Raw genomic sequence first — 22165 nt, 5'->3', positions numbered from 1 at the left:
ACAAACAAACAAACAAGCAAGCGGTGGGATTTATCGGAATGAAAACATGTTTCTATGGGAATGTATCAATGAGGATGAGGAATAAGAGCTAATAATGATGCTTTTATTTTGAAAAACAATCAAAACCAGAATCAGTTTTACACGTTTTTCTTCTTCTGTCTTCAAATTTGCAGAAGAAATGTTTATTTATGTTATAAATCCCTGAGATTTTGAAGGAACAGGAACTTAAAACTGAACAAAAATGTACTTAATATAGTCAATTTGAGGCCTGCGTGAGATTGGCAGACCCTGCCACTAACAATTAAAACTACTTAATATAGACGTAATTACTAAATGCATATATTCCATACAAGACGTCAGCATCAAACTGTACTCACTCAGATACCAGCCACCTAAATGCAACTGATTATCTTCATCAAGATCTATAGATTAGTCCTGAGAAACTGACGAACATGTTGAAAACGGCCTTTATTGCAGTGTTAAAGAAAGTGAGTAAACATTATCGGATATTCACCAAAAGTTAAAGGGGTCTATTCTGGGTGGAGGACCATCCTCCATCCAAGTTTCATGGAAATCCGTTTTGTAGTTTTCATGTAGCCGCAGCCACAAACCAACAAACCGCTGAGAAACGGACACGACCTGCGACTCATCGTAGCCGACAATAAGACGAGTGTATCTACAGTTTTGCCCTTCAAGGAAAACTTGTTTCTTATTATTTACATTCTGTGCAAATAATGCTTTACAGTCAGATTTGAGTTTTTAATTGAGTCGTAATCCCGCTTAATCCGTCACATTTATCAGTGGGAGGAAAACTCTTGCAGATATTATTGAAAATGAATCGTGGATAATCCTGTTTGTGATGAGCGAGGCTGTTCTTTTCAAGGCTTTCGTGTGTGTGTGTGTGTGTGTTAGCACCCTGTTGCTGTCTGTCTGTGCATGTGTGTGTCCCGTCTCGTTGCCCCACTGCATTCATTACCCTCATTATTACCATATTTCCAGAATCCGGGTCAGTGTCCCTTTCTCTTTTTCCTCTCTCCCACCCTTACTCGTCCTCCCTCCTCCCTCCTTCCCCGGGAACAATAAGTAGCATGTGTTAGGAGGATCAGGCAGATTCACTGTAAGGGAATTAGGGCCCTGAATGGCTTCCCCTAATTGGACTTGAATGGACTTTGTCTATGGGAAAACTGGTTCTTAAAGATGAGCCTCTTACGCACGATGGCCGCCTCGCTCCGTGTGGGAAGTGGGTTGAAGCTGACGACTGTTTTATGCACGGACGAGCGCACGCGAACACAAACACACGGGATCTTAATTGCGCAGTGAAAGCTCTTGCCTTCTGACCAGACAATCATATATGTTAGCGCGAGACGCCGAGGTCCCTGCCGTCTCGTCTTGAGAGAGTCAGCCAGAGTAATTAAGACCTCGTTAAGACTGGAGGAGTTAGGATTAATTAGACGCTCGCTGGCTCGGGGAGCTCCTTCCCACAACTTCCCCGCCAGATTCAGACACGCACGCACACAACCGAGCGAAAACGGCGACACATTCATCAGCGAGAGCCCCTGAAGCCTCTCGCCTTGAGAGGCCGGGGCGACGTCTCGATTGCCGCCGTCTCAGCAGGAATCAATTAGCGTCCAACCCGCCTCTCACCCGTCTTGTCAATTAGAGCTACACAGCCAATTTGGCAACGTCGGGATATGAAACGGCAACAGCTCGTCTATCGATACAGAAAGATCTGAACCTGAGTAATTACCACAGTTTAGTGTCTGATTCCTTTTCTAAACAGTGAGGACGGCGGAGACGCAGCAGACGTTCAGGATGCATAGTTAATTATTTAGGCCGTCTTTAACGGGACAATATTAAAACAAAGCTTTGTCTGGTGTTGCTATAGTGAAAGCAAACTCAGCCTTCATAAAACACACCTCAGTTTTCACCAAACTCCATTAAGATTTTGTACGATTTAAGAGAAATCCTGCAAGCTAACAAATGAGACTGAAAACACAACCATGTAGCTGGTTCTGTGCTTTGGTAAATACAATTTTTTGGGCCTAACTTAAAGATATAATATGCAATTTTTGTAGTTGCACAACCAAAAGAAATTTGTACTTTTATTTTAGGTTTATTCTTGCGGTAAACGTCTGTGTGAACGTTTCGTGATACGTCAGAGAGGAAAGGAAGGAAGTGACCCGACGTAACTTTTGAACATTTCCTCGTCCACCAACAGTGAAGACATCAGCTCCCATGATCCCACGCTGCTTTAAAATGTGCATTGAAGGTTTTAAATTACGTCCTATGTCCGTATAAAACCAAACATTTGGCAGTGCTACATTAAAAAAATGAAGCCAGACACCAAAAGCTACTTTAAATGACGATACATTAGCGGTTTTGGACACAGACGTCACACACACACAAACACCTCCCTGCAGTGTGTATACTGTCTATTAAAGCAAAACTGCCTTAAAACATCATTTAAAATAAAAGTTCCTGCAGCAGCGTTTCTTCCAGGATCCACAGGAAACCTTCTCGTGCCTTTTTGTGTCGATCGTGCACTTTCGATCGCACTGTCCTCTAATAAAAATGTGCCGAGCTGCGACGAATCCGGTTGAAGCGGGTGGATTCTTAAAGGATGTGTGTGTTTGCCCTTCCAACATGGCCTGGAGGGGCTGACAACAGCCGCCATCAAGGGGAAGGAGGGAGGGAGGGAGGAGGGGAGAGGCACCCTGACACTTTCTCTGACACTCTCTCTTTCCCCCTTTTCGTTGTAAACAGAAAATGGCATTCCTCGGGCTCAGCATTTTGCCCCCCTCCGCCGCCGCCGCCGCCCCTCCTCTCGTCTCCCCATTCTGTCTTTTGTCTCTTGTTTTTTTTGGTTTGTGCTGATTGTGATGAGCTGGACGGGACCGTGGGCGGGTGGTGGTGGTGGTGGTGGGAGGGCAGGTGGTGTGACGACTGAGTGTATGCGTGTTTGTGTCCTGTCTGCGTGTGAAGTCATTCCTGGAATATCTTTCCCAGCTGAAAGGAAAATTATCAGGTCGGCAGGCTCACCGTAACTCGGTTTATCATGTTGTGACGGTGCTGCTCTTGAGGTCCAGTTACAGGGTTTCTGCCGGGTCTTAAAAAGTCTTAATCTGACTTGTTCTGAGTTAGGTTTAGGCACAAAAACCACTTTGGTCAGGGAAACATGGAGTACACTTAGCGAAAGATTCCTTGTTTTGTCAGTTCGAAACTGGAAGCGAACAGCTGTCACACCTCCGTCACATCGTCCTCGTCCTGATACGAAAGTCGTCTACCAGAAGACAAAAAGACCAGAGTCTGTAAAAACTGCTTAAAAAGACTAAGGGGGAATTAAAAAAGCAAGCACATGGCATCATCTTAATAAAGGTTAGCAGGTTAAAAGTTGAACTGGTTGATTGTGGATCATCCGAACCTACGTCTACGTCCACGACACGGCAGCCTAAAAAACTGGAAGCGAAAACTGGAAGCGAACAGCTGCCTCGTGTAGCTCTCACACCTCCGTCACATCGTCCTCGTCCTGATACGAAAGTCGTCTACAGTTGGCAAAAAAAAAAACGCAATCGGGCTCGTAGCTTTTTGTCCAAGTGGTCAACCACGACCCGCCACCAGAAGACTTCCCTCCAAATACCCGCCATCGAATTGTTTTTGTTCAATTCGATGGCGGGATGTTTTTGTTTTGTTCTTCTTCTTATTATTGTTATTATCTTATAAAAGGTTAGCAGGTTAAATGTTGAAATGGTTGATTGTGGATCATCCGAACCTACGTCTACGTCCACGACACGGCAGCCTCGGGTCTAACTTACTTGATCAAGAATCTTTTGAAGTCTTCCCCCTTAATATATGTTTTATAATCTTTATATGCTTAAAACTTGAACGTTGCGGTGAGGGAGTTGTATCTCCGACAGATGACACCGCCGTGTTCGTGTATATTCGCACGTTAATTGTCGAGTTATCACGTAACTCCTTTGTGGGTCAAAAACATCCCCCCTCCGTCACTCGGCTTTATAAAAACCAACTCCCTTTTTCCTTCTGCCGCACACACACACACACACACACACACTCCCAATTATGCTCCATTATGTCACCCTCTCTGACAGCTCCTGAAAAAATATCTCTTTCCCTCTCTTGTCATCGTCCGCGCTCTGCATTCCTTTTTTTCCGTGCTGCCTCCCCTCCATTCAACTCTCCCTCTCTCTCTTTTCTTTTCTTTTCTTTCTCTCCCTCCGTCTCTCCCGCTCGTCCCCTCGTTTCCCCTCGACAGACAATGTCTTGTAACAATACCGAGCTTAATCTCCGTATCAAAGCCGTTTTTCCCCTCCGTCGAACACACGTACACTTCCACTCAGCTGTCGCCGTGTTTTCGCTCCCAAGCAAGTCGATATCGGTCGTCTTTAACTCATCGATGCGGCTCGCGGGTTGATTAAACGCAAGAAATTTGGCTTTTCAAATGTAGAAGGTACATAAAACAATCAGCTGTAACATTTTTATCAGTGCGATACGCGCGTTAAATTGGTATTTTCTCAACAGAATGACGTCTTCTGCTGTTATTTTTGCGCTTGCAGTGTTTCACATCACTGTGTTTATTAAGCTGTCACCATGTTTTAGTGTTCATGTGTGTGTGTGAGATAAAAATGCACAGAGGAAGTATTTGTTCTGCATAGTTAGTCATTAAATTGGCTTTAACGAGTTGATTAAAGACAAGATATCTGACATCTTAAATGAAGGAAGTACAAAAAAACATTTTTATCAGTGTGATTTGCCAACAGAAGGACGTCTTCACCTCCTTCACTGCTCCTCTGTAAATTAAAAACAGCACTTACGAGTTCACTAAATATAAGAAATGTGTGACACATACAAACGTGTGTGGTAAATGTATAATTTCTCGAAAGAATCAAGTTAAAGAGGAGTTTAAATATTCCATTATTTACCATTTTTTAATGTTACTTTCTGAGTTAAACACAAGCGATTCCATCTCTAACCGTCCTGCTGTAGTAGACATTTTTTGCAGCGTGCCGCCGGGGAAACACTGTTTGAAGACGCTTGTTTAATGTTGGTTTGGCTCGGTCCGAAAAGCCCGCGATGGCATAACAATAAGATAATATTTGGGTCATTCTTGTTTGATCGGGACGGTTTCTAGGGGGCCGATTATTCTTCCCTTTTTTTTCCGAGGACCCTCAAGGTGTAGACGGAGTTTCGGCGGCTAATGAGGCGGATAAAAAGAAATGTTTTACAGATATTTTAGTCAAAGTTAATTGGAGTGTGTTCGAGGAAAATGTCAGTGCATCACCACTGTTCTCCACTCGAGCGAGACTGAAGTAAACAAACCGAAATAAAGGCGGCTTGATTTCAAATTAACACGTTTGACATCGACCAAATAACATGAGAGAGAAACAGGAAGAGCAGGACTTCTCTGAGTGTTTTAAAAAAAAGCTGCCACAAAGAGCTCATTTCTGTCCGTTTTCTGTCCTCAGTCGGACGTTTACAGCTTCTTCGATGCCACGAGTGCGTTTAGAAGCTGCGACTGCATGAAATATGCACTCAGAAACAAATCATATGCAGATGTTTTTCCATGATCCGAGGCGAGCGCTCATACGGAGTCAAATCTGATGACATATCGCAATGCAAATAGGTATGAAAAGCAAACAAGACGCCGTGCTGCAATAAATCCACCGCAGCATCAGACGGGAAACGAGTTCCAGAGTAAAATCTGCTCCCTAAAATCTGTTAAAACCTTTAAAAATATGTTTAGAATCTGTCACAATCCTTCAAATAACGATCTGACAGGTGCAACATGTGAGAATTTTGGTTAAAAACATTCAAAAATGGGTTAAAATGATCAGCAGTAGGTGAAGAAGCAGCACTGTTGCCCTGGTGGTCTGGCTAGCTGCACGGCTAACCGAGCTAACAGGCTAACAGTGGCTACGGTGGCCTTTTCTTACGTTATTTCATCTTTTGAACTCATTCATCTGATGACGTGTGGTTTGATTTCCCTCCAGTTCAACCGCTGCATCACCTCCCAGCTGATCAAGTGGTTCAGCAACTTCCGGGAGTTCTACTACATCCAGATGGAGAAGTTCGCCCGGCAGGCCATCAACGAGGGCGTGACCGGCGTGGAGGAGCTGGCGGTGGGCCGCGAGTCCGAGCTCTTCCGGGCGCTCAACATGCACTACAACAAGGCCAACGACTTCGAGGTAAGACGATGGTTGATTCAAGAGAGATCGTGACCTGAAAGATGTCTTTTAGGGATGAAAATTGAGATAAAACAGTACATGTAAGTTTCTTTTTGGCCCTCGAATGACACACATTGTTTAATATTTAGCCCGAGTGTGTGTGTAAGTGTAGATTGTGATGACAGACGTGGACTTAAAGACGCACGTCGTTAACCAACAGCTCCTCGGCTGTCTCTTTAAAACCAGATTTAAAACCGGATTCAGCACAACTCGCACAGACGTCCTCTAAGCAAGTCAGCTGTTCGGAGCGCAACAGTCACCTCACGATTTTCTGCTGAGGTGTGGATGTCGCAGTACGCGTGTGTGTGCGTGTGTGTTTATATGCGTGTGTGTGTGTGTGTTCGATGAGGCGAAAGAGGACGCCGCTCGAGGCGCGGGTGTCCTTGTCAGAGCGATTTGCAGAAGTCACATTCCCTCGCTCACTTTTTTTCTCTCCCAATATTGGTCTAAGGGGACCTGAGGGCCCTTAAACTATTCAACGTAACATCAGCAGCATTTAGATGTCCATTAGCGCACACACACCTCGCCGCTGACACACACACACACTTTCCCTTTTTGCTTAGGGAGAGAAATGTTTAAGCTTGGTTGGAACACACACACACACACACACACACACATGCAGACTTTGAGGTATTCTGTTTTGAAGGAACTGCTTTGCATAGCAAGAGTCAGGTAGCTTTTCACAGGTGTGTATGTAAAGAACCTGCACAGGAAACAAACACACACATGCAAATAACCTCTGTGTGTGTGTGTGTTTATTTCAGCCCCGTCATCACCAAGGGTTTATTTTTAGGGGGGGGACGGAGGGCGAAGTTTCACGCCGGGGGTGGTAGAGGAGTTTGCGTATTCGAAGCTTCAGGTCACACGTCAGTACGCGTCCTGTACGCGTCTTTAACGCGTCGTTACCTCGATCAGCTGCGTTCATTAGCTGCAGGTCAGTTCATGCGATATGAAAATCAAATCAAAAGACACTTGATACCAGTAAACTGAGACAGGCAAAACATGACGGTGATCACTGAGTTTGAATATTTGTAGTTTAACGAGCATCTTCGGTGGTGCGTTCGCTGGAAATCCGAACTCTGGGCGTCGAATCAGCTCAGGGAAGTTTGTTTTAATGGTTTACGATCAAATTTGAACAGTTTGGAAGTTGTGAGTCGGGATTCTTTGGTATTTATGGGTCAGAACATTTTGAACCGGGTCCAAATCAGACTCGTAACAAACAAGCAGTTCAATTTCACACTTTTACACTTGAACGTGTTTTTTTGTTGCCGATTTTCACTCGTTCCATCGGCGGATTTTTGCCGAACATCTTGTCTTTGCACATGAAAGCTGAACGAAAGATAAGAAACTAAAACTGAATAGTTCCGACTGTTCAGGTGCGTCCTTTGCAGAGGTAGGTATACATTTTCTTCCAGCGTACTTTGTCCTCTTCCCCGCCCGCCCGCCTCCTTCCATCCCTCCATCCTTTCCGTCCCTCCGCCCTGAGGGAACATTACCGGCTAGGGACCCTTTCTCTCTCTCTCTCTCTCTCTCTCCCTCCCCCGTTCTCTCCCCCACCTCCTCTGTCAAACTCAGAGGCGTGAAACTGGAACCGCGGCCAATTCAGCAAGTCTCCCGACGTACACACACACACACACACACACACACACACACTGAAGTCGTCTCCTTTTGCCAAATTTAGCATCATCAGAGTTCCACCTTGGTTTGTCCCCCATCACACCTCCCCTCCTCCTCTCCTTCCTTGCTCCCTTCTCCTCCCTCTCCTCCCTCCCTTCCTGCTGATTCTGTCCTCTGCCGATGCTCTCTCTCTCTCCTCTCTGTCACCTCCTTATCATCTTCTCTCACCCCCCTTTCATTCGTCCTCTCCTCTCCTTCATCCCACCCGTCTCCCCTCTCTTCTCCACCATCATCATCATCCTCTTCTTCTTCTTCTTTACGCCCCGACAGCTTTTATTTCTAACCATAAAAAATCAGCTTTTTGTCAAATTAAACACTCGACGAAGGCCTCGCAAAGGTTAAATCATTTGCATTTGTTATGTTTTTTTATTTTTTTCCCCTTCCTGGTGAATCTTGGTCGGCGCGGTGTTCTGTGGTTTTGATGGGTTGTAAAAGAAAAAAGAGAGAAAAAAGAAAAGAAGCTCGTGTCATTAGTCAGCGAACACGCGCAGCATTTTAAATAGTCGTCGCAGATTACCGCCGCCGAAAAGGTGAGTGTAATTTGTGTGTCGCAGTGTGTGTGTGTGTGTGTGTGCGCCGTCTTCCAAAAGTTGGCGTAAACAGGCCCCAGTAATTATAGCGGCTTCATTAATTACCTCCTCCTCCTCCTCCTCCTCCTCCTCCTCCTCTCCAGCCACATTCTTTCAACTCTTCTTTCTTGTTTACCTCTCCCCTCGCTCCATCTCCATCTCCATCTCCGTCCGTCTCCTCTCTCTCCTCCACCCCTCCCTCCGTCTCTGAAACAATTTTGCCCTAATTGCCGCGCTGCCCACTTGCTAATGAGGAAGGCAAAGAAAAGGACTGAAGCTGGAGGAAGGGGAAAAAGAACAGACTCGTCTTCAAATGAATAACAAAAAGGAGGGGAAACAAAAAGAGGTTTTCTTTGCCAGGACGCTCGGGGAAAGGTGTCCGCTTCCACCTTCTGCCAAGAGGAAGAGAAAGCTTCCTCTGTTTCTTCTTCTTCTTCTCTTTTTTTGTTGTGTGTGTGCGTGTTGAGAACAGATTGACGAGCGGTTGCTTCGGACTGCCAGCAGCATCGGGCATGGCACGCGTCACTTCTGAGTGCTGAAAGTTTTGGTACGACATTTGACGCGCACCTTTCGCTTTGGCGAGTGTGAATGTGGAGCGAAGTCTGTGTGGAGCTGATTATAAAAACCAGGAACTGTAGGTGCAGTTTTTTTTGACTGTTTTCACCCGTTTGAAACAATATTTTAGCTTCTCATAATGAACGTAGCAACAAAAACAGCAGAGTTTATATTAGAAAATGATATTATGTACAAGCCGTCAGACACTCTGTGCCGTTGTGATGTCACAATGTTACAGTCCCCGCCCCAAAAATACAGTGGGCGGGGCTTGCTCAGGCCTGCAAGAGCTGACCAATCAGAGCAGACTGGGCTTGTTCTTTTAGTAGAGGTGCTTAAAGGTGTTTGGAACCAGTTCTTTGTGTTTCGACAGCCAAAGAAAACACTTTGCTGGTCAAGACCGAAGAACCGCTCGCGTCAGTGTCGTTGTTATCGTGATCGAGCTCGTGACCGCCGTTTTTTTAAAAACCACCGCCGGTGTTTTGACTTCTCTGCAGGAGAAGACGCAAAAGATTTGGACGCCGGAAAACAGACGCGTCTGGATGCCGATGAAGGCGTAGTCCAACACAGTGGAGAGGAATGCAGCTAAAAACAGCTGATGTAAAGTGTTTTTGTACGTGCGTGACATGAGAAATCGTTGATTCGTGAAAGACATCCAACTCGTCCACACTTTTGCTCCGGAAAACGATGATTATAATTCATAAAGTTATTGATTAAGACTGAAAAAAACAGAGGTTTTAAAGCACGTTTGAGTAAATGTTGATTCTCATTTACTCACATGGAGGGTTCCGCTGGGCCAGATGTGGCCCACGGTACTCCGGTTGAACACACCAGGAATAGAGGCCGACAGCTCATAAAGGGATGAAGTTGTCATATTTGTGTGTGTGTGTGTGTGTGTGTGTGTGTGTGTGTGTGTGTGTGTGTGTGTGTGTCGGCTGAAGAGGGACAATGAGACGTTTTTATGAAGCCTTCTAGAGGACGTTCTCATCTTTCCAGTTCAAGGATCCTCGCTGGCTCTGTCAGCACCAAACCACGGCACAGCTGCGCCTCACACACACAGACACACACAAACACACACACACATACATGTTGTCACACACACACACACACGCACACACACACAGATCCTCATTTGTGTCCGTCTGAATGAGCAGAGATACTCTCCTGTGAAGGGTGGGTGTGGCTGCTACCAAAATCTGCCCTTTGACTTTGACAAACACACACGCACACACACACACACACACACACACACACACACACACACCTGGAGGCCACAGAGTGGTCACACACTCACATTTCAGGGCTATCTGGTTTCATAAGCTGTGCTCTTCATGAAAGGCTCGACTGCTCGTGTCTGTCTCCGCCGTTTTAGACTCTTTGTCTCTCCGTCATTCATCCGCTCACTCATCTCTTTTCCGCCTCTCAGGAATCGATTCTCAGAAAAGTGGGATTTTGTCCTCCGCTCGCCTCGGCGCTGAAGTTTGGGGTTTCATGCTCGTATTGTCCGCGGACGCTTTTCATAATTCTTGTTGCGCGCGCTCGAAACGTTAAAGGACTCATCCGTCTCAGCCCGCGAGCCTCAACTTCATCACGTCTCCTCCGTCTTTCTTTGTCCTCACACTTTGTCTTCTGTTGGTAACCTACCCAGAAGGCACGCACGCACACACACACACACACACACACACACACACACACGACTACACCTGTCCTGCTTTTCTTTTCTCCAGCTCTGATCTCTTTCTTCATTCTGAGCCTGGAGACACAAATTATACTTTTATTTCTGTAGGTTTCTATACTCTTCTAAGTCTGTGGGACCCCTAATTACTGTTGTTATTATTATTATCATTATTATTATTATTATTATTATTATTAGTTTTTCCATTATCTGATCACAGCAGAGCCACACTTTGCACAGGAAGTCAGTCAATCAAGGAAGCTTTGGATCCTGTACGATACAATAGGTGTTTGTTTTTGGCCTCTTTCCCACCATTCAGTCTCAGTTTCGTGCTCTATAATCTTAATTTGAATGCGCGTATAAGGATTTAGCATTAAATCTCTATAAGATATATTAAAAAAAGGGTAGCAAAACCTCTGGAAGTGAGTTTCAGACCATCGCGAGACACTGAAACGCTCTTATTCTAGTTTAAATTAGGGTTTGGGCGACTGGATGAATTTATCAGTTTTTAAACTGCTTTTTAGTTCATCTAGTACAAATGATGTTTAAGATTGATCGTCTTTATTTCTTAGCAGGTCGGGTGCAAGATGGTTTCTAGAGGCTTTTAGCTGTCGGCTACTTGAACACTTGAGTAAGAAAAGATCTTCGCTGGAACATAAAAGGCGTCACAACCTCACACGTTGTATTTAAAAGCAACCAGAAGTCTCGTCTGGAGGTTGAGAGACACTCGAGGAAGTCTCTCCTCACCGCGAACGCTCCAGCTTCAATCGGCTTAAACTGATAATGCATTTGAGTCGTAGTTGCCAGGAGTCGGACACAGATACATACGAGCGTGTGCATTGTTGGACACACACACACACACACACACACTGGAGATATGTGGACACACACTCTTTGTCGCTGTCACTCAGTGTCGCTGGGCGAGTCTGAGCTCTGAGTAAGTAAGTAAGTCTTCCTCGGCGTCTCCTTCAGAGAGCGGTATGGTACAGACAATGCCACCTGCCAGATTCTGTCACGATAATTATAGCTATCTGCTCGCTGCTGCTGTGTGTGTGTGTGTGTGTGTGTGTGTGTCTTAGTATGCCAGTCGAGAAAGAAGAAGGCATCATCTTTGTCACCGAGCCTGATTGGAGTCACGAGGGGGCGGCATGTGTGTGTGTGCAAGTGTATGGCCTTCCTGTATGTGTGTGTGTGAATATGAATGTGTGTGTGTGTGCGCAGTGATTCCCTTCCCCTGCCCCAGCTGTCTCCTTAGCCTTTAACAATAGGCCTGGTAACAAAGACGTGGCCTTCAGCCTCCGTCATGTGATACTAGTGGTCTGCAGCCTCTCAGTCAGATGACCCGGGCTATTGTCCTCTATGGCTGACACACACTTGCACACACACACACACACACACAAGGAAGCGCAGCACGTGTTCGAACGGCCGAGGCCGCGGCGATCGCGAAGATACACACTCCCTCATGAGACGCCTCGCGCGCACACAGACGCAATCTCAGGACGCAGACCCTTCCTCTCCATCACATGCCGTCCGAACAAAGAGAAACTTTATCGCCATTGTCACCGCTGACAGTGAGATCAGTGGCCGATTGACAAAAGAGCAGCAGAGAAAGGAAACATATTGCTCATGTCCTGGAGGAACCCCCAGCCTCCACTTTTCTGACCGTCGTTTTCACGTTTTCACGCGTTCAGCGCCGAAGACGCGGCGGCGGCGGTCGCGCTTCTTTTTTTTTCTGAAAAATGAGCTGCTATCCGTCTGCCGCGAATGTGGGTGACTGTGTCAGACAGCACCTCAGCAGGCAGGTGAACTGTCTGAGCTATTTATGTGCGATGCAGCAGGAACACAAGAATTCCCCCCCGGCTGACACGAGATACGATGAACAGCTGGAGTTAAAGGGACAGTTCAACAACAAAAACAAAAAGTACGTACGTCTGTGGCGCTCAGCCCGTCAGTCAGACCTGGTTGCTTTAATGAGCTGTGACGTTAGAGAGGAAAATACAGTTCCAGAACACAGTTTGGAGCTAGAAAGGTGGCGGGGTCCGCCACATATAAACAAAGTACAGCAGTATGATTGTGTCGCCCTTTAAAATGTTCCCCAAAACAACGCAGTGCTCCTTTAAAATTAGCGTTGAGTCGGGTTTCAAGTCCTTGAGGCCTTTCAGGTTTCTGAATGTGACAAAAAAAAATGCTCAATCTGCATTTGCATTTTTCTTTCTCCTCCTTTCTTTGGCCTCATGATTAAATATTCAAGGTTCGTGGCCGTGGAAGGCCTGCCTTTCATCGCCAGGTTCATCTTTTGCTGTTTTTTCTGTGTACCTGGATTTTTTTATCTTTATTTTACAGCATCGGAGACTTGAAGGTTTTTGTTTCGACGTCACGTCAAATCATTTATTCTGTCCGTACAGCGCCTCCGCCTCTAAACAGTCCAGCTCACAGTTTGTTAAGGCGCTCCTAGATCTTAATGAGTCCACATTTCAAGACACAAATTAATAATTGATAATTATCGGTGGATTCACTGAGCATGCTCAGTCTGACGGGGAGGAAAGAAAACAGGAGCGCAGACGAAGATGGAAAAACAAACATAAGGTGTTCAGCCGCCGTGAGCCGAAGAAGAGGAACAGTCCCAACTCTGTGTGTGTGTGTGTGTGTGTTTCTGTGTGTGTGTGTGTGTGTGTGTTTCTGTGTGTGTGTGTGTGTGTGTGTGTGTGTGTGTGTGTGTGTGTGTGTGTGTTTCTGTGTGTGTGACTGAAGCCAGGCCTGATAGCAGGGTAAGAGAGGGAGAGTGAGCGAGTGGAGGAGGAAAAAGGAAGCAGATGCTTGTGTGTTGGCACAAAAATGATATGTCCACTCAGTCCCACACACACACACACACACGCACACACACACACACACACATTTGCTCGGTCCACAGAAGGAGCAGCACATGAAAGAGTTCCAGTATTGTCTCGATGATAGAAAAATACTCCACTGACCAACAGCAGAGTGGACCTCAAGGCCACAGAGCGAGTGAATGGCAACAAAATGGCGAGTGTGTGTGTGTGTGTGTGTGTTTGCGTGTGTGTGTGTGTGTGTGTGTGTGTGTGTGTGTGTGTGTGGGTGAGGGTCATCCAAAATTGAAAGCAGTAACACCTTGCGTCGATACTACAAAAAGAAAAGATCTGAAAAGGACGAGCGAGCTGAAAAATGATCAATGATCAAGCGGTGCGTGTAAACGTGAGCTCACACACACACACACACACACAAACACACACACACAGTCACATGAACACACACACACATACACACACACACACAGTTGAGTAAACATGGTCACAGCCCCGCTACGCTAAAGAGAGGCGGTGGAAACACAGATAGAGTCTCCTTCTGTTTGTATACCTTGAGAATCAGACATATGGTGTTTGCACAGCGATGTCTTAAGAGCCCTGTGTGTGTGTCTGTGTGTGTGTGTGTCTGTGTGTGTGTGTGTCTGTGTGTGTGTGTGTCTGTGTGTGTGTGTGTGTGCGTGTGTGTGTGTGTGTGTGTGTGTGTGTGTGTGTGTGTGTGTGCAGGTGCAGGTAGAAAGACGTATGGGGAGGTGAATGAGTAGAGTCAGCTGAGGACACACAAACACCAGACGTCTACGTCGGTGTCATGGTGACAGCATGAGGAGAAACAGTCGTTCATTTAGGAGAGGAGACAAGGAGAGGGGGGGAGGAGACAGGAAGAGAGGAAACAAGAGGAGGGGAGAGGAGACAAGGAGAGGAAAGGAGAGGAGACAAGGAGAGGAAAGGAGAGGGAAAGGAGAGGAGACAAGGAGAGGGGAGGAGGGGAGAGGAGAGGAGACAAGGAGAGGAGGGGAGAGGAGGAGGGGAGGAGAGGAAAGGAGACAAGGAGAGGGGAGGAAAGGAGAGGAGACAAGGAGAGGGGAGGAGGGGAGAGGAAACAAGAAGAGGAGGGGAGAGGGGAGGATAGGAGACAAGGAGAGGAGAGGAAACAAGAGGAGGGGAGAGGAGACAAGGAGGAGGAGGAAAGGAGAGGAGACAAGGAGAGGAGAGGAGGGGAGAGGAGAGGAGACAAGGAGAGGAGAGGAAACAAGAGGGGGGGGGAGAGGAAACGAGGAGGGACGGGGAGAGGAGAGGAGACAAGGAGAGGAGAGGAAACAAGAGGAGGGGAGAGGAAACAAGGAGAGGAGAAGAGACAACGATAGGGGAGGAAAGGAAACAAGAGGACAGGAGAGGAGACAAGAGAGGAAACAAGAGGAGAAGAGTAGAGACAAGGAAAGGAGAGGAGAGGAAACAAGAGAGGAAACAAGAGGAGAGGAGACAAGGAAAGGAGAGGAAAGGAAACGAGAGGAGAGGAGAGGAAACGAGAAGAGTGGAAACAAGGGAGACGAGGAGAACATGCAAACGCCTCAGAAAGGCCCGGCCTCTAACCCCGGCCCGGCCTCTAACCCCGGCCCGGCCTCTAACCCCGGCCCGGTCTCTAACCCCGGCCCGGCGTCTAACCCGGTCCTTCTTGCTGTATATTAGCCCTAACATCTTATCTGGACCGTCCTGGAGGAAGCGAGCAGTCTCTGATGTTCTCCAGGTGTTGGTGGCGTCTGTGTCGCTGCTCCACACGTTTCTTCTCTTCCGTAGGTGTTAAAATGGAGCAGCGTATCCATAAAGAAGTAACCTACTTCTAAACCGGCTCTCCTTTATTCTAAAAATAAGTCTCAGAGCAACACTGCCCTTTTGTGCTCGTGGTCGGCAGCACGGTAAAAAATGACTAAATTAGCAGAGCGGGACGTCACTGTTGCTAAGTGCTTACTGCTGCGACTAGAAACAAGGTGGACGACTACAGAGAAAACTAAACCTGCTTCCTGTTTGTCACACGCATTGCATTTTTTCCCTCCGTATACTGAAAGACAGGATGGGTCACAACTTTCCAGCCGTAACAAAAACATCGGCACGATGCAAACGAGGCCGCGAGACGGACTGAGACGGACGACGAAACCACAAAAAAAAAAAGGGGAAAAGATCGATCAATTTGCAAAAATGCAAAACGCGACGAGCGTGCAGCGAAATGTAACACAGATGTTGTAGATTTTAATTCCTTTTGAAACTTTTTCTTTACTCCAGATATCTTAAATTAAGTGTGATGAGCTCACCTGTGATAGACAAACACTCAGTGGGTTTCCAAGATGAGGAGGAAGAAGAAGAAGAAGAAGCGAGCGAGAGGATGAGAGGAAGAGGAGGAATGAGGGAGGGAGGGAGGCGTCCCAGTAGGCCTCTTTGTTGGGCGGCGATTTAGAGATTTACGGGCTCTTCTCCTCCTCTTCTGTGTGTGTGTGTGTGTGTGTGTGTGAAGAGAGAGTAATTGAGCCTCCCTTCATCCAATATTTACCCACCAAACCGGAGCAATCATGCGAATTATGTTTACTGGGAACCAAGTGTCTCTTCTTCCTCTTTATCTTCTCTTTCTCTTCCCCACCTCCTCCCTCCCTCCCTCCCTCCACCATTCCTCCCTCGCTCGCTCTCCCTCCTGGCAACTAGACGCCGTATCAAGATCCAAGCCAGGAGTAAATCACACACACACACACACACACACACACGCGGGGGAAACAGGCCCATCTGTATTGATGATGGCCTAATTTAGATCTCTTTATTGGACTGATTTACGACGGCCAGACAAATCTGGGCATCTGGACCCGAGTGTGTGTTTGTCCGGCTGAGCTGATACCCGACGAGACACACACACACACGACATCCTCCCCGCCTCGTGTTTTGTGAATCGGCGTCCTTCCCCCCCTCCTCCCCCCCTCTCCGATGACGCACGTCATCCTCAAACGCGCCAATCATCTTGCCGGACCAGCGAGGGCCCGTCCGAGGTCAAGGTCGCTGAATCTGCCTCCGTCTCCGATCGAGATATCAAACGACGGACCGAGCGAGCAGATGTGCCGAGCGACGTTCAATCAGGCTTCACACGTCTCACTGATGCGACGCTGACTAGAAGAAGATCAATTCGAGCTTCAGAAATCTACAGTATTCACATGAGTGAGGAAGAAGGTGTGGGAAGACGTTACAGAGGCTCTGTGAGCGACTGCAGGATGAAGGGATGTAATCCAGCAGGGAGAGGAACGCCTCAAAGGCACATTCATCTTCAAGATCAAGCTCGGGTTTCAACTTTTATTTGTCCCGGCGGGCCGTTTCACAGCAACTGTTAACACGCGGCAGCTTGACTTTGGGGCTTTTTATTCTGCGTTTGCTCGCAGAGGTGGAACCAGAAGGTTCGGCCTTTTATAGCAACAGAAATACTCTGAGTTATTTCATGTCTTCCCCTTTTTTTTAAATCTAAACTGGACGACTGCCGTTCGTTACGACCAGGCAGACGTAGCAAAAGTCGACGTCGAGATATTCAGCCGTGAACGTACTCAAAGGAGAGTTCACTATGATTACAGGGTTCGTACACATTTTTCAAGGTCAAATTCAAGCACTTTTCAAGCACTTTTAAGGGTCATTTTCAACATTTTCCAGCACCTTATTGCCGGGGTAAATACATATCTACAGGAATATATAAATATATATACTCATGATTATTTTTTTTAACTTTTTATCACAATTATGTACATCGTATTATGCTGTAAACATCTACAGTTATGTTTCATAATAGCAAAAACTTTAGAAATTAAAGGAAAACACAAAGTTTTATCCAAAAAAAGTAAAGCCACCTGGCGTTCTTCAGGCACCGGGACAAAGAGACACCTGAAGGCACCCTGTAATTTCCTTTTTTGACATAAACTTTTATAAGCTGTTCGCTAATTCATCAAAGTTTATTAATATTGAACGTGTCATCAGTAAAAAATTGCATCAAATTCACCTTCTCCTCAGCCATCCCTCTCTATTGCTACCATGCTGCATGTGTGACGACACACACACACTGGTTGATTTCTCCTTGTAATAAGCAAACTATCCAGTCTGATCCCAATTTTGTCAAGCACTTTCAAGCACTTAAACCAAAATCCAAGCACTTTTCAGACCTTGAAAACTCGACTGTGAAATTCAAGCACTTTCCAGGATTTCAAGCACCCGTACGAACCCTGTGATTAATAAGGACGCGGGTGGTGTAGCTGACGGAGTATACAGAGAAACAGACGCAGACCAGGTGACCTCTGACCTTTAAGGAGGACGGATGTCGAGACAGACGAGGAGCAGACCTGAGAGGACGTTTACGTCGCGCCTTAAACCGATCAAGAGTCATAAATACACAGAATTCCTCGCTAAGTTTGTTCCTCCCGCTTTCCTCTCCTTCTTTAATGACTTCGTTTTAGCGATGTTGAGAGGTCACGGTCGATGTGACGGGATCCGGATCGAAATGACGGCTAACGCGACAAAAATAAGAGCAGAACTTGTCTGCAGCCGCCGTAGATATCACCTGTAAAGTTTAATCTTTCCTGAGGGTGTCTGCGAGGAAGTGTGTGTGTGTGTGTGTGTGTGTGTGTGTGTGTGTACAGTAGTGTCTATAGCAAGACAGTGACAGAGGGCCTCATTGAAATAACTGTGGTCTCCAGGGGCCAGCTAAAAAGAGAGAGAGGGTAGGTGAGGGTAGACGGAGTATATGAGAGTCCGGGGAATCATTTAGTGTGTGTGTGTGTGTGTGTGTGTGTGTGTGTGTGGTGATTCATCCGTTCTGGTGGCGGCTAACCTTGGCATGTCCTGCCACGCGTGACGGGGTTACACCCAGACGGCACTCTGTCGTCCTCTACGTCGGAGTGTGTGGGTGTGTGTGTTTGTTAGGGGTGTATGGGTGCATGTACCTCGTCTGGAAGAGTCAGCGTGTGTGTGTGTGTTATAAAGTGTGTGTGTGTGTCGGTGCATCTGCATGCAAGAAAAAGAGACAAAGAAGAAGAAGAAAAAAAAGAGAAAGAGCAGAGAGGTTGTTTAGTGTCTTTGAACGATCTTGCCCCCGGGAGAAAGGGCAGAAGAAAGAATGAAAAATGTGTGTGTGTGTGTGTGTGTGTGCCATTGTTCCACTGTCAAACACTGCACACACACACACACACACACACACACACACACACACTAAGCCTTGTGATGACAGTATATTTATGCCTGCATGTGGAAAGGACAATTGCTGCAACACACACACACACACGCTGACAGATCACAGACAACTGTTCACCTGCCATTGTCAAGGACTGAGCGTGTCATGGCGTGTGTTTGCTGTCAGAGTTCACACACACACACACACACACACACAGCTGAGGGCTGTTAAGAAAGGGGGAAGTAGATTTAAGGAAGTCCGAGCGCCGAGGAAGAACTCGGGACGGGAATAGCAACACGCCGACACCTGAAACACACGCACGCCGAAATTCTGCATCATCTTTCAGTCACTTTTTCTAAAATTAAAAGTCTAAATGTCACACGTGATCGGGCCGCTTCCACGTGCGACATGCACACGCATGATCAACACGTACGTGCTCAGATCGATCGAGCAGAGGTTATTGTGACGTACGCGACAAAAATCAGCGTTCTGAGGAGGGAAACGCAAAAGTTTCACGGTTTCAGAATGTGTCTCCTGTTAATATTAGACTCGGCTGCATCTACATAAAACAATTTACTATGAAAGGCAAGTCGAAGCACACAAGCAGGGACGGGATGCACAGCGATAACGTACGTTTGACCGTCCATATGTGCTCACACAGAAGCAGAACGTTTCTGTATTTTTAGCTTTTTTATACTCATAACTACTCGATCGTGACTTTATCTCGAGCACTAGAAACGGGAAGGTGATTGAAGGAAAGTTCCTCTTCGTTTCAAACAATCGAAGCACGCATATCACTCATGATTTCCCTTTTCTTTCCCGCTTCCTTTTTTTGTTTTTTTTCTATCTCCGGCAGGTTCCTGATCGATTTCTGGAGGTGGCCCAGGTGACCCTGCGCGAGTTCTTCAACGCCATCGTGGCCGGGAAGGACGCGGACCCGTCCTGGAAGAAGGCCATCTACAAGGTGATCTGCAAACTGGACAGCGAGGTCCCCGAGGTCTTCAAATCCCCAAACTGCCTACAAGAACTCCTCCACGACTGACTACGACGAGGGAGGAGGCGCAGCGCGGAAGACGGACCGTAAGAAGACGAAACGTTTGAGACTTGAAGTGATTCGACTTCCGGAAAGTTTTTTTCTTTTTGTTTTGTTTTGGTGGTTGTTTTTTTGGTCCATCTTTTAAACAAAAAAAAAAAAGACGTAACCGCCTTCAAAAAAACGTTTTATAAAGAAAACTTCAGCGACTTCTACGAGGGCTCGCGAGTCCGCCGACGCTCTAATTAACAGATTACGTCGAGACTTTTATAGATTGAAAGTGGAAATTGAACGTTACGGAAGAAGAAGCTCCTCCTTGCTGCCCTCCGCCGCCTCGTCCACGCTCGCTCTTCATCCCTCCCCTCTCTCTCTCCGGAGGAAGACGAGGAAGATGCCGGATCAATCTTCAGACCGCGGGGGGGATGAACTAAAAGTAAAGAAGATAATATATAAAAAAAAAAAATCTTTTTATTGTGGATGTTTTTAAGTTACATGGACATTTTTAAGATGAAAAAAAAAGTGATGTTTCTGTATTTTTTTCTCCTTTGTAAAAGCTTACAGCCTCTCTTCTACGTATGAACCCTCACGTCACTCACATAGACACACAAAACACACACACACACACACATAACACACACACACACACCTCTTGAATAGGAAAGCACAGTAGCATTCCCAAATCCTAACCCGAGCCCGGACAGAACCGGGCATAAACAGACTTAGCTGTTGTTCATTTCCCTTCTTCCTTCTTTTCTCCCCTCCTCTTTTTACTCCCCCTCCTCTTCTTACTGTACTGAGACGTACTGGGTGTTTTCTTTGACTGTGTGGCTCCCTCGCCCCCCCAAAAAACCTCCCTCGGCCGCCCCTCCTGGTTCGTGGTGCGTTCAGGCACCCAGAGCATCGAAGGCGAAAGCACAAGAGTACCATTCCAAGCACTTATTTTACGTACGTGAGGGCGACCCAGAGAACTTTACATCTGATGTGTAAAGATAACCTGATGACGTGTTTAACCACTGTTGGTTTATTTATAATAACTTCTAAATGTTCCTCCGTTGCTTTAAAGTGGATTTACTGTCACAAAGGCCACAATTCTAATCCTGGTGCAACTCGAGCTGTTCTGGTTCCCTTTTGTTGTGTCTACGTCACATTTTAGATCATTTATTTCAAATTTGACGACATGGTTTATGTGGTACGTTGACACGATACTGGACATTTTACAGTTTTGTTGAAATACCTTGAAAAAAATATCATTTTAAGCACTTAAAATTAACATTTTTTAATGACTTTTCCCGTCTAGAAGTGGCAGAAAACAGCAGAACGATGGTGGTAAATATTAAATATCAGAATATCAAGATCAGGCCCAAAGATTTTAATATAATTCGCCGTCAAAGATTAGAGACAGCGAGAAACAGCAAAAAAGAAGCACTGAAACTGTTTTTTATAGTCCATATTTTTGACAACACAGATTTTTATCTGTACAAATCAAGACTCGTGATCCAACAGTGATGCTTAACGCACAAAGTGAACACGAGCATCCTTCACTGTGGCGCTCTTGGTACAATCAGCCTATTCTCCAACTCGAGCTTCTTGCCTTCAGACATTCAGAGATGTCGAAAATGTCCCCTGAAACCAGACGTGACCACAGGTAACCTCACCTCCGTTGGGGAAAAGCTTTAGTTTTTTAGCTCTGGGTGACCGAGAGGGGCGGCTGCACCGGCCGGGTCATGTGTGAAGTGTTTAAGGTTTTAACAGCAGAAAAAAAAAAAGAAAAAAAAGACGACATATGACAAAAATGCTGATATTTGTAGCTTGTATAGATGTAATAATTACTCTGATCACTCTGATATTGTTATTATTTATAATTGAAATAATTATTCCTATTAATGTTATTCTGATGACGACGACGATGATGATGATTATTAATGCTTGCTACAGATTTGACCAGTGGTTTACTCATTGTTTATCCATCACACTGCAACATGAAATAAATTATTCTTTGAAAAAAAAAAAAAAAAAAGCGTGATTGTACTTTTCGCTGCCCGTCGGCGAAGGGTTCAGAGGGCGTCGCCCGCCCACGCGCACCAGATCGCCATCATCCCGCAGCGGTAACTAGGCAACATGATGGCCACTTTAACTCCGACCGTCCTCGCCCTCCTCTCTCCCTCGCTCTCCGGGTTTCTGTATAGGGGACATGTGATCCCTTGTTGTTGTTGCTGATGAATTGAAAAGAGGAGCGCCGTGTGATTATTGTCAGCACAAAAGCCTCAAAAAGCTGCTGACACCTAGATTAGCCAGTACAAAGACGCAGGGACACACACAAAAAGACATAGGTACAGACACACACACACACACACACACACACACACAAAGGCACAAGGCCTGTCTGCCCTCGTTGCCCTGCCATCCTTCTCCCTCCTCT

General features: G+C 46.2%; 1 protein-coding gene across 1 annotated transcript in view; it reads left to right on the top strand.

The window, feature by feature from the left end:
• The window catches only part of LOC115577113 (prospero homeobox protein 1-like), a 34464-nt gene extending 12953 nt beyond the window's left edge, over positions 1–21511 (top strand). The window contains exons 6-7 of the mRNA XM_030409931.1: positions 6006–6200; positions 19570–21511. Coding sequence (XP_030265791.1) covers positions 6006–6200; positions 19570–19755 — 381 coding nt within the window. The 3' untranslated portion in view covers positions 19756–21511. The remainder of the gene's footprint in view (positions 1–6005; positions 6201–19569) is intronic.
• The last annotated feature ends 654 nt before the right edge of the window (positions 21512–22165 follow it).

This window comes from Sparus aurata, chromosome 24 (genome assembly GCF_900880675.1).
Source record: "Sparus aurata chromosome 24, fSpaAur1.1, whole genome shotgun sequence".
NCBI classification, from domain to species: Eukaryota; Metazoa; Chordata; class Actinopteri; order Spariformes; family Sparidae; genus Sparus; species Sparus aurata.
The sequence above is the reverse complement of the archived record's forward strand: the minus strand, read 5'-3'. Positions and strand labels throughout refer to the sequence as shown.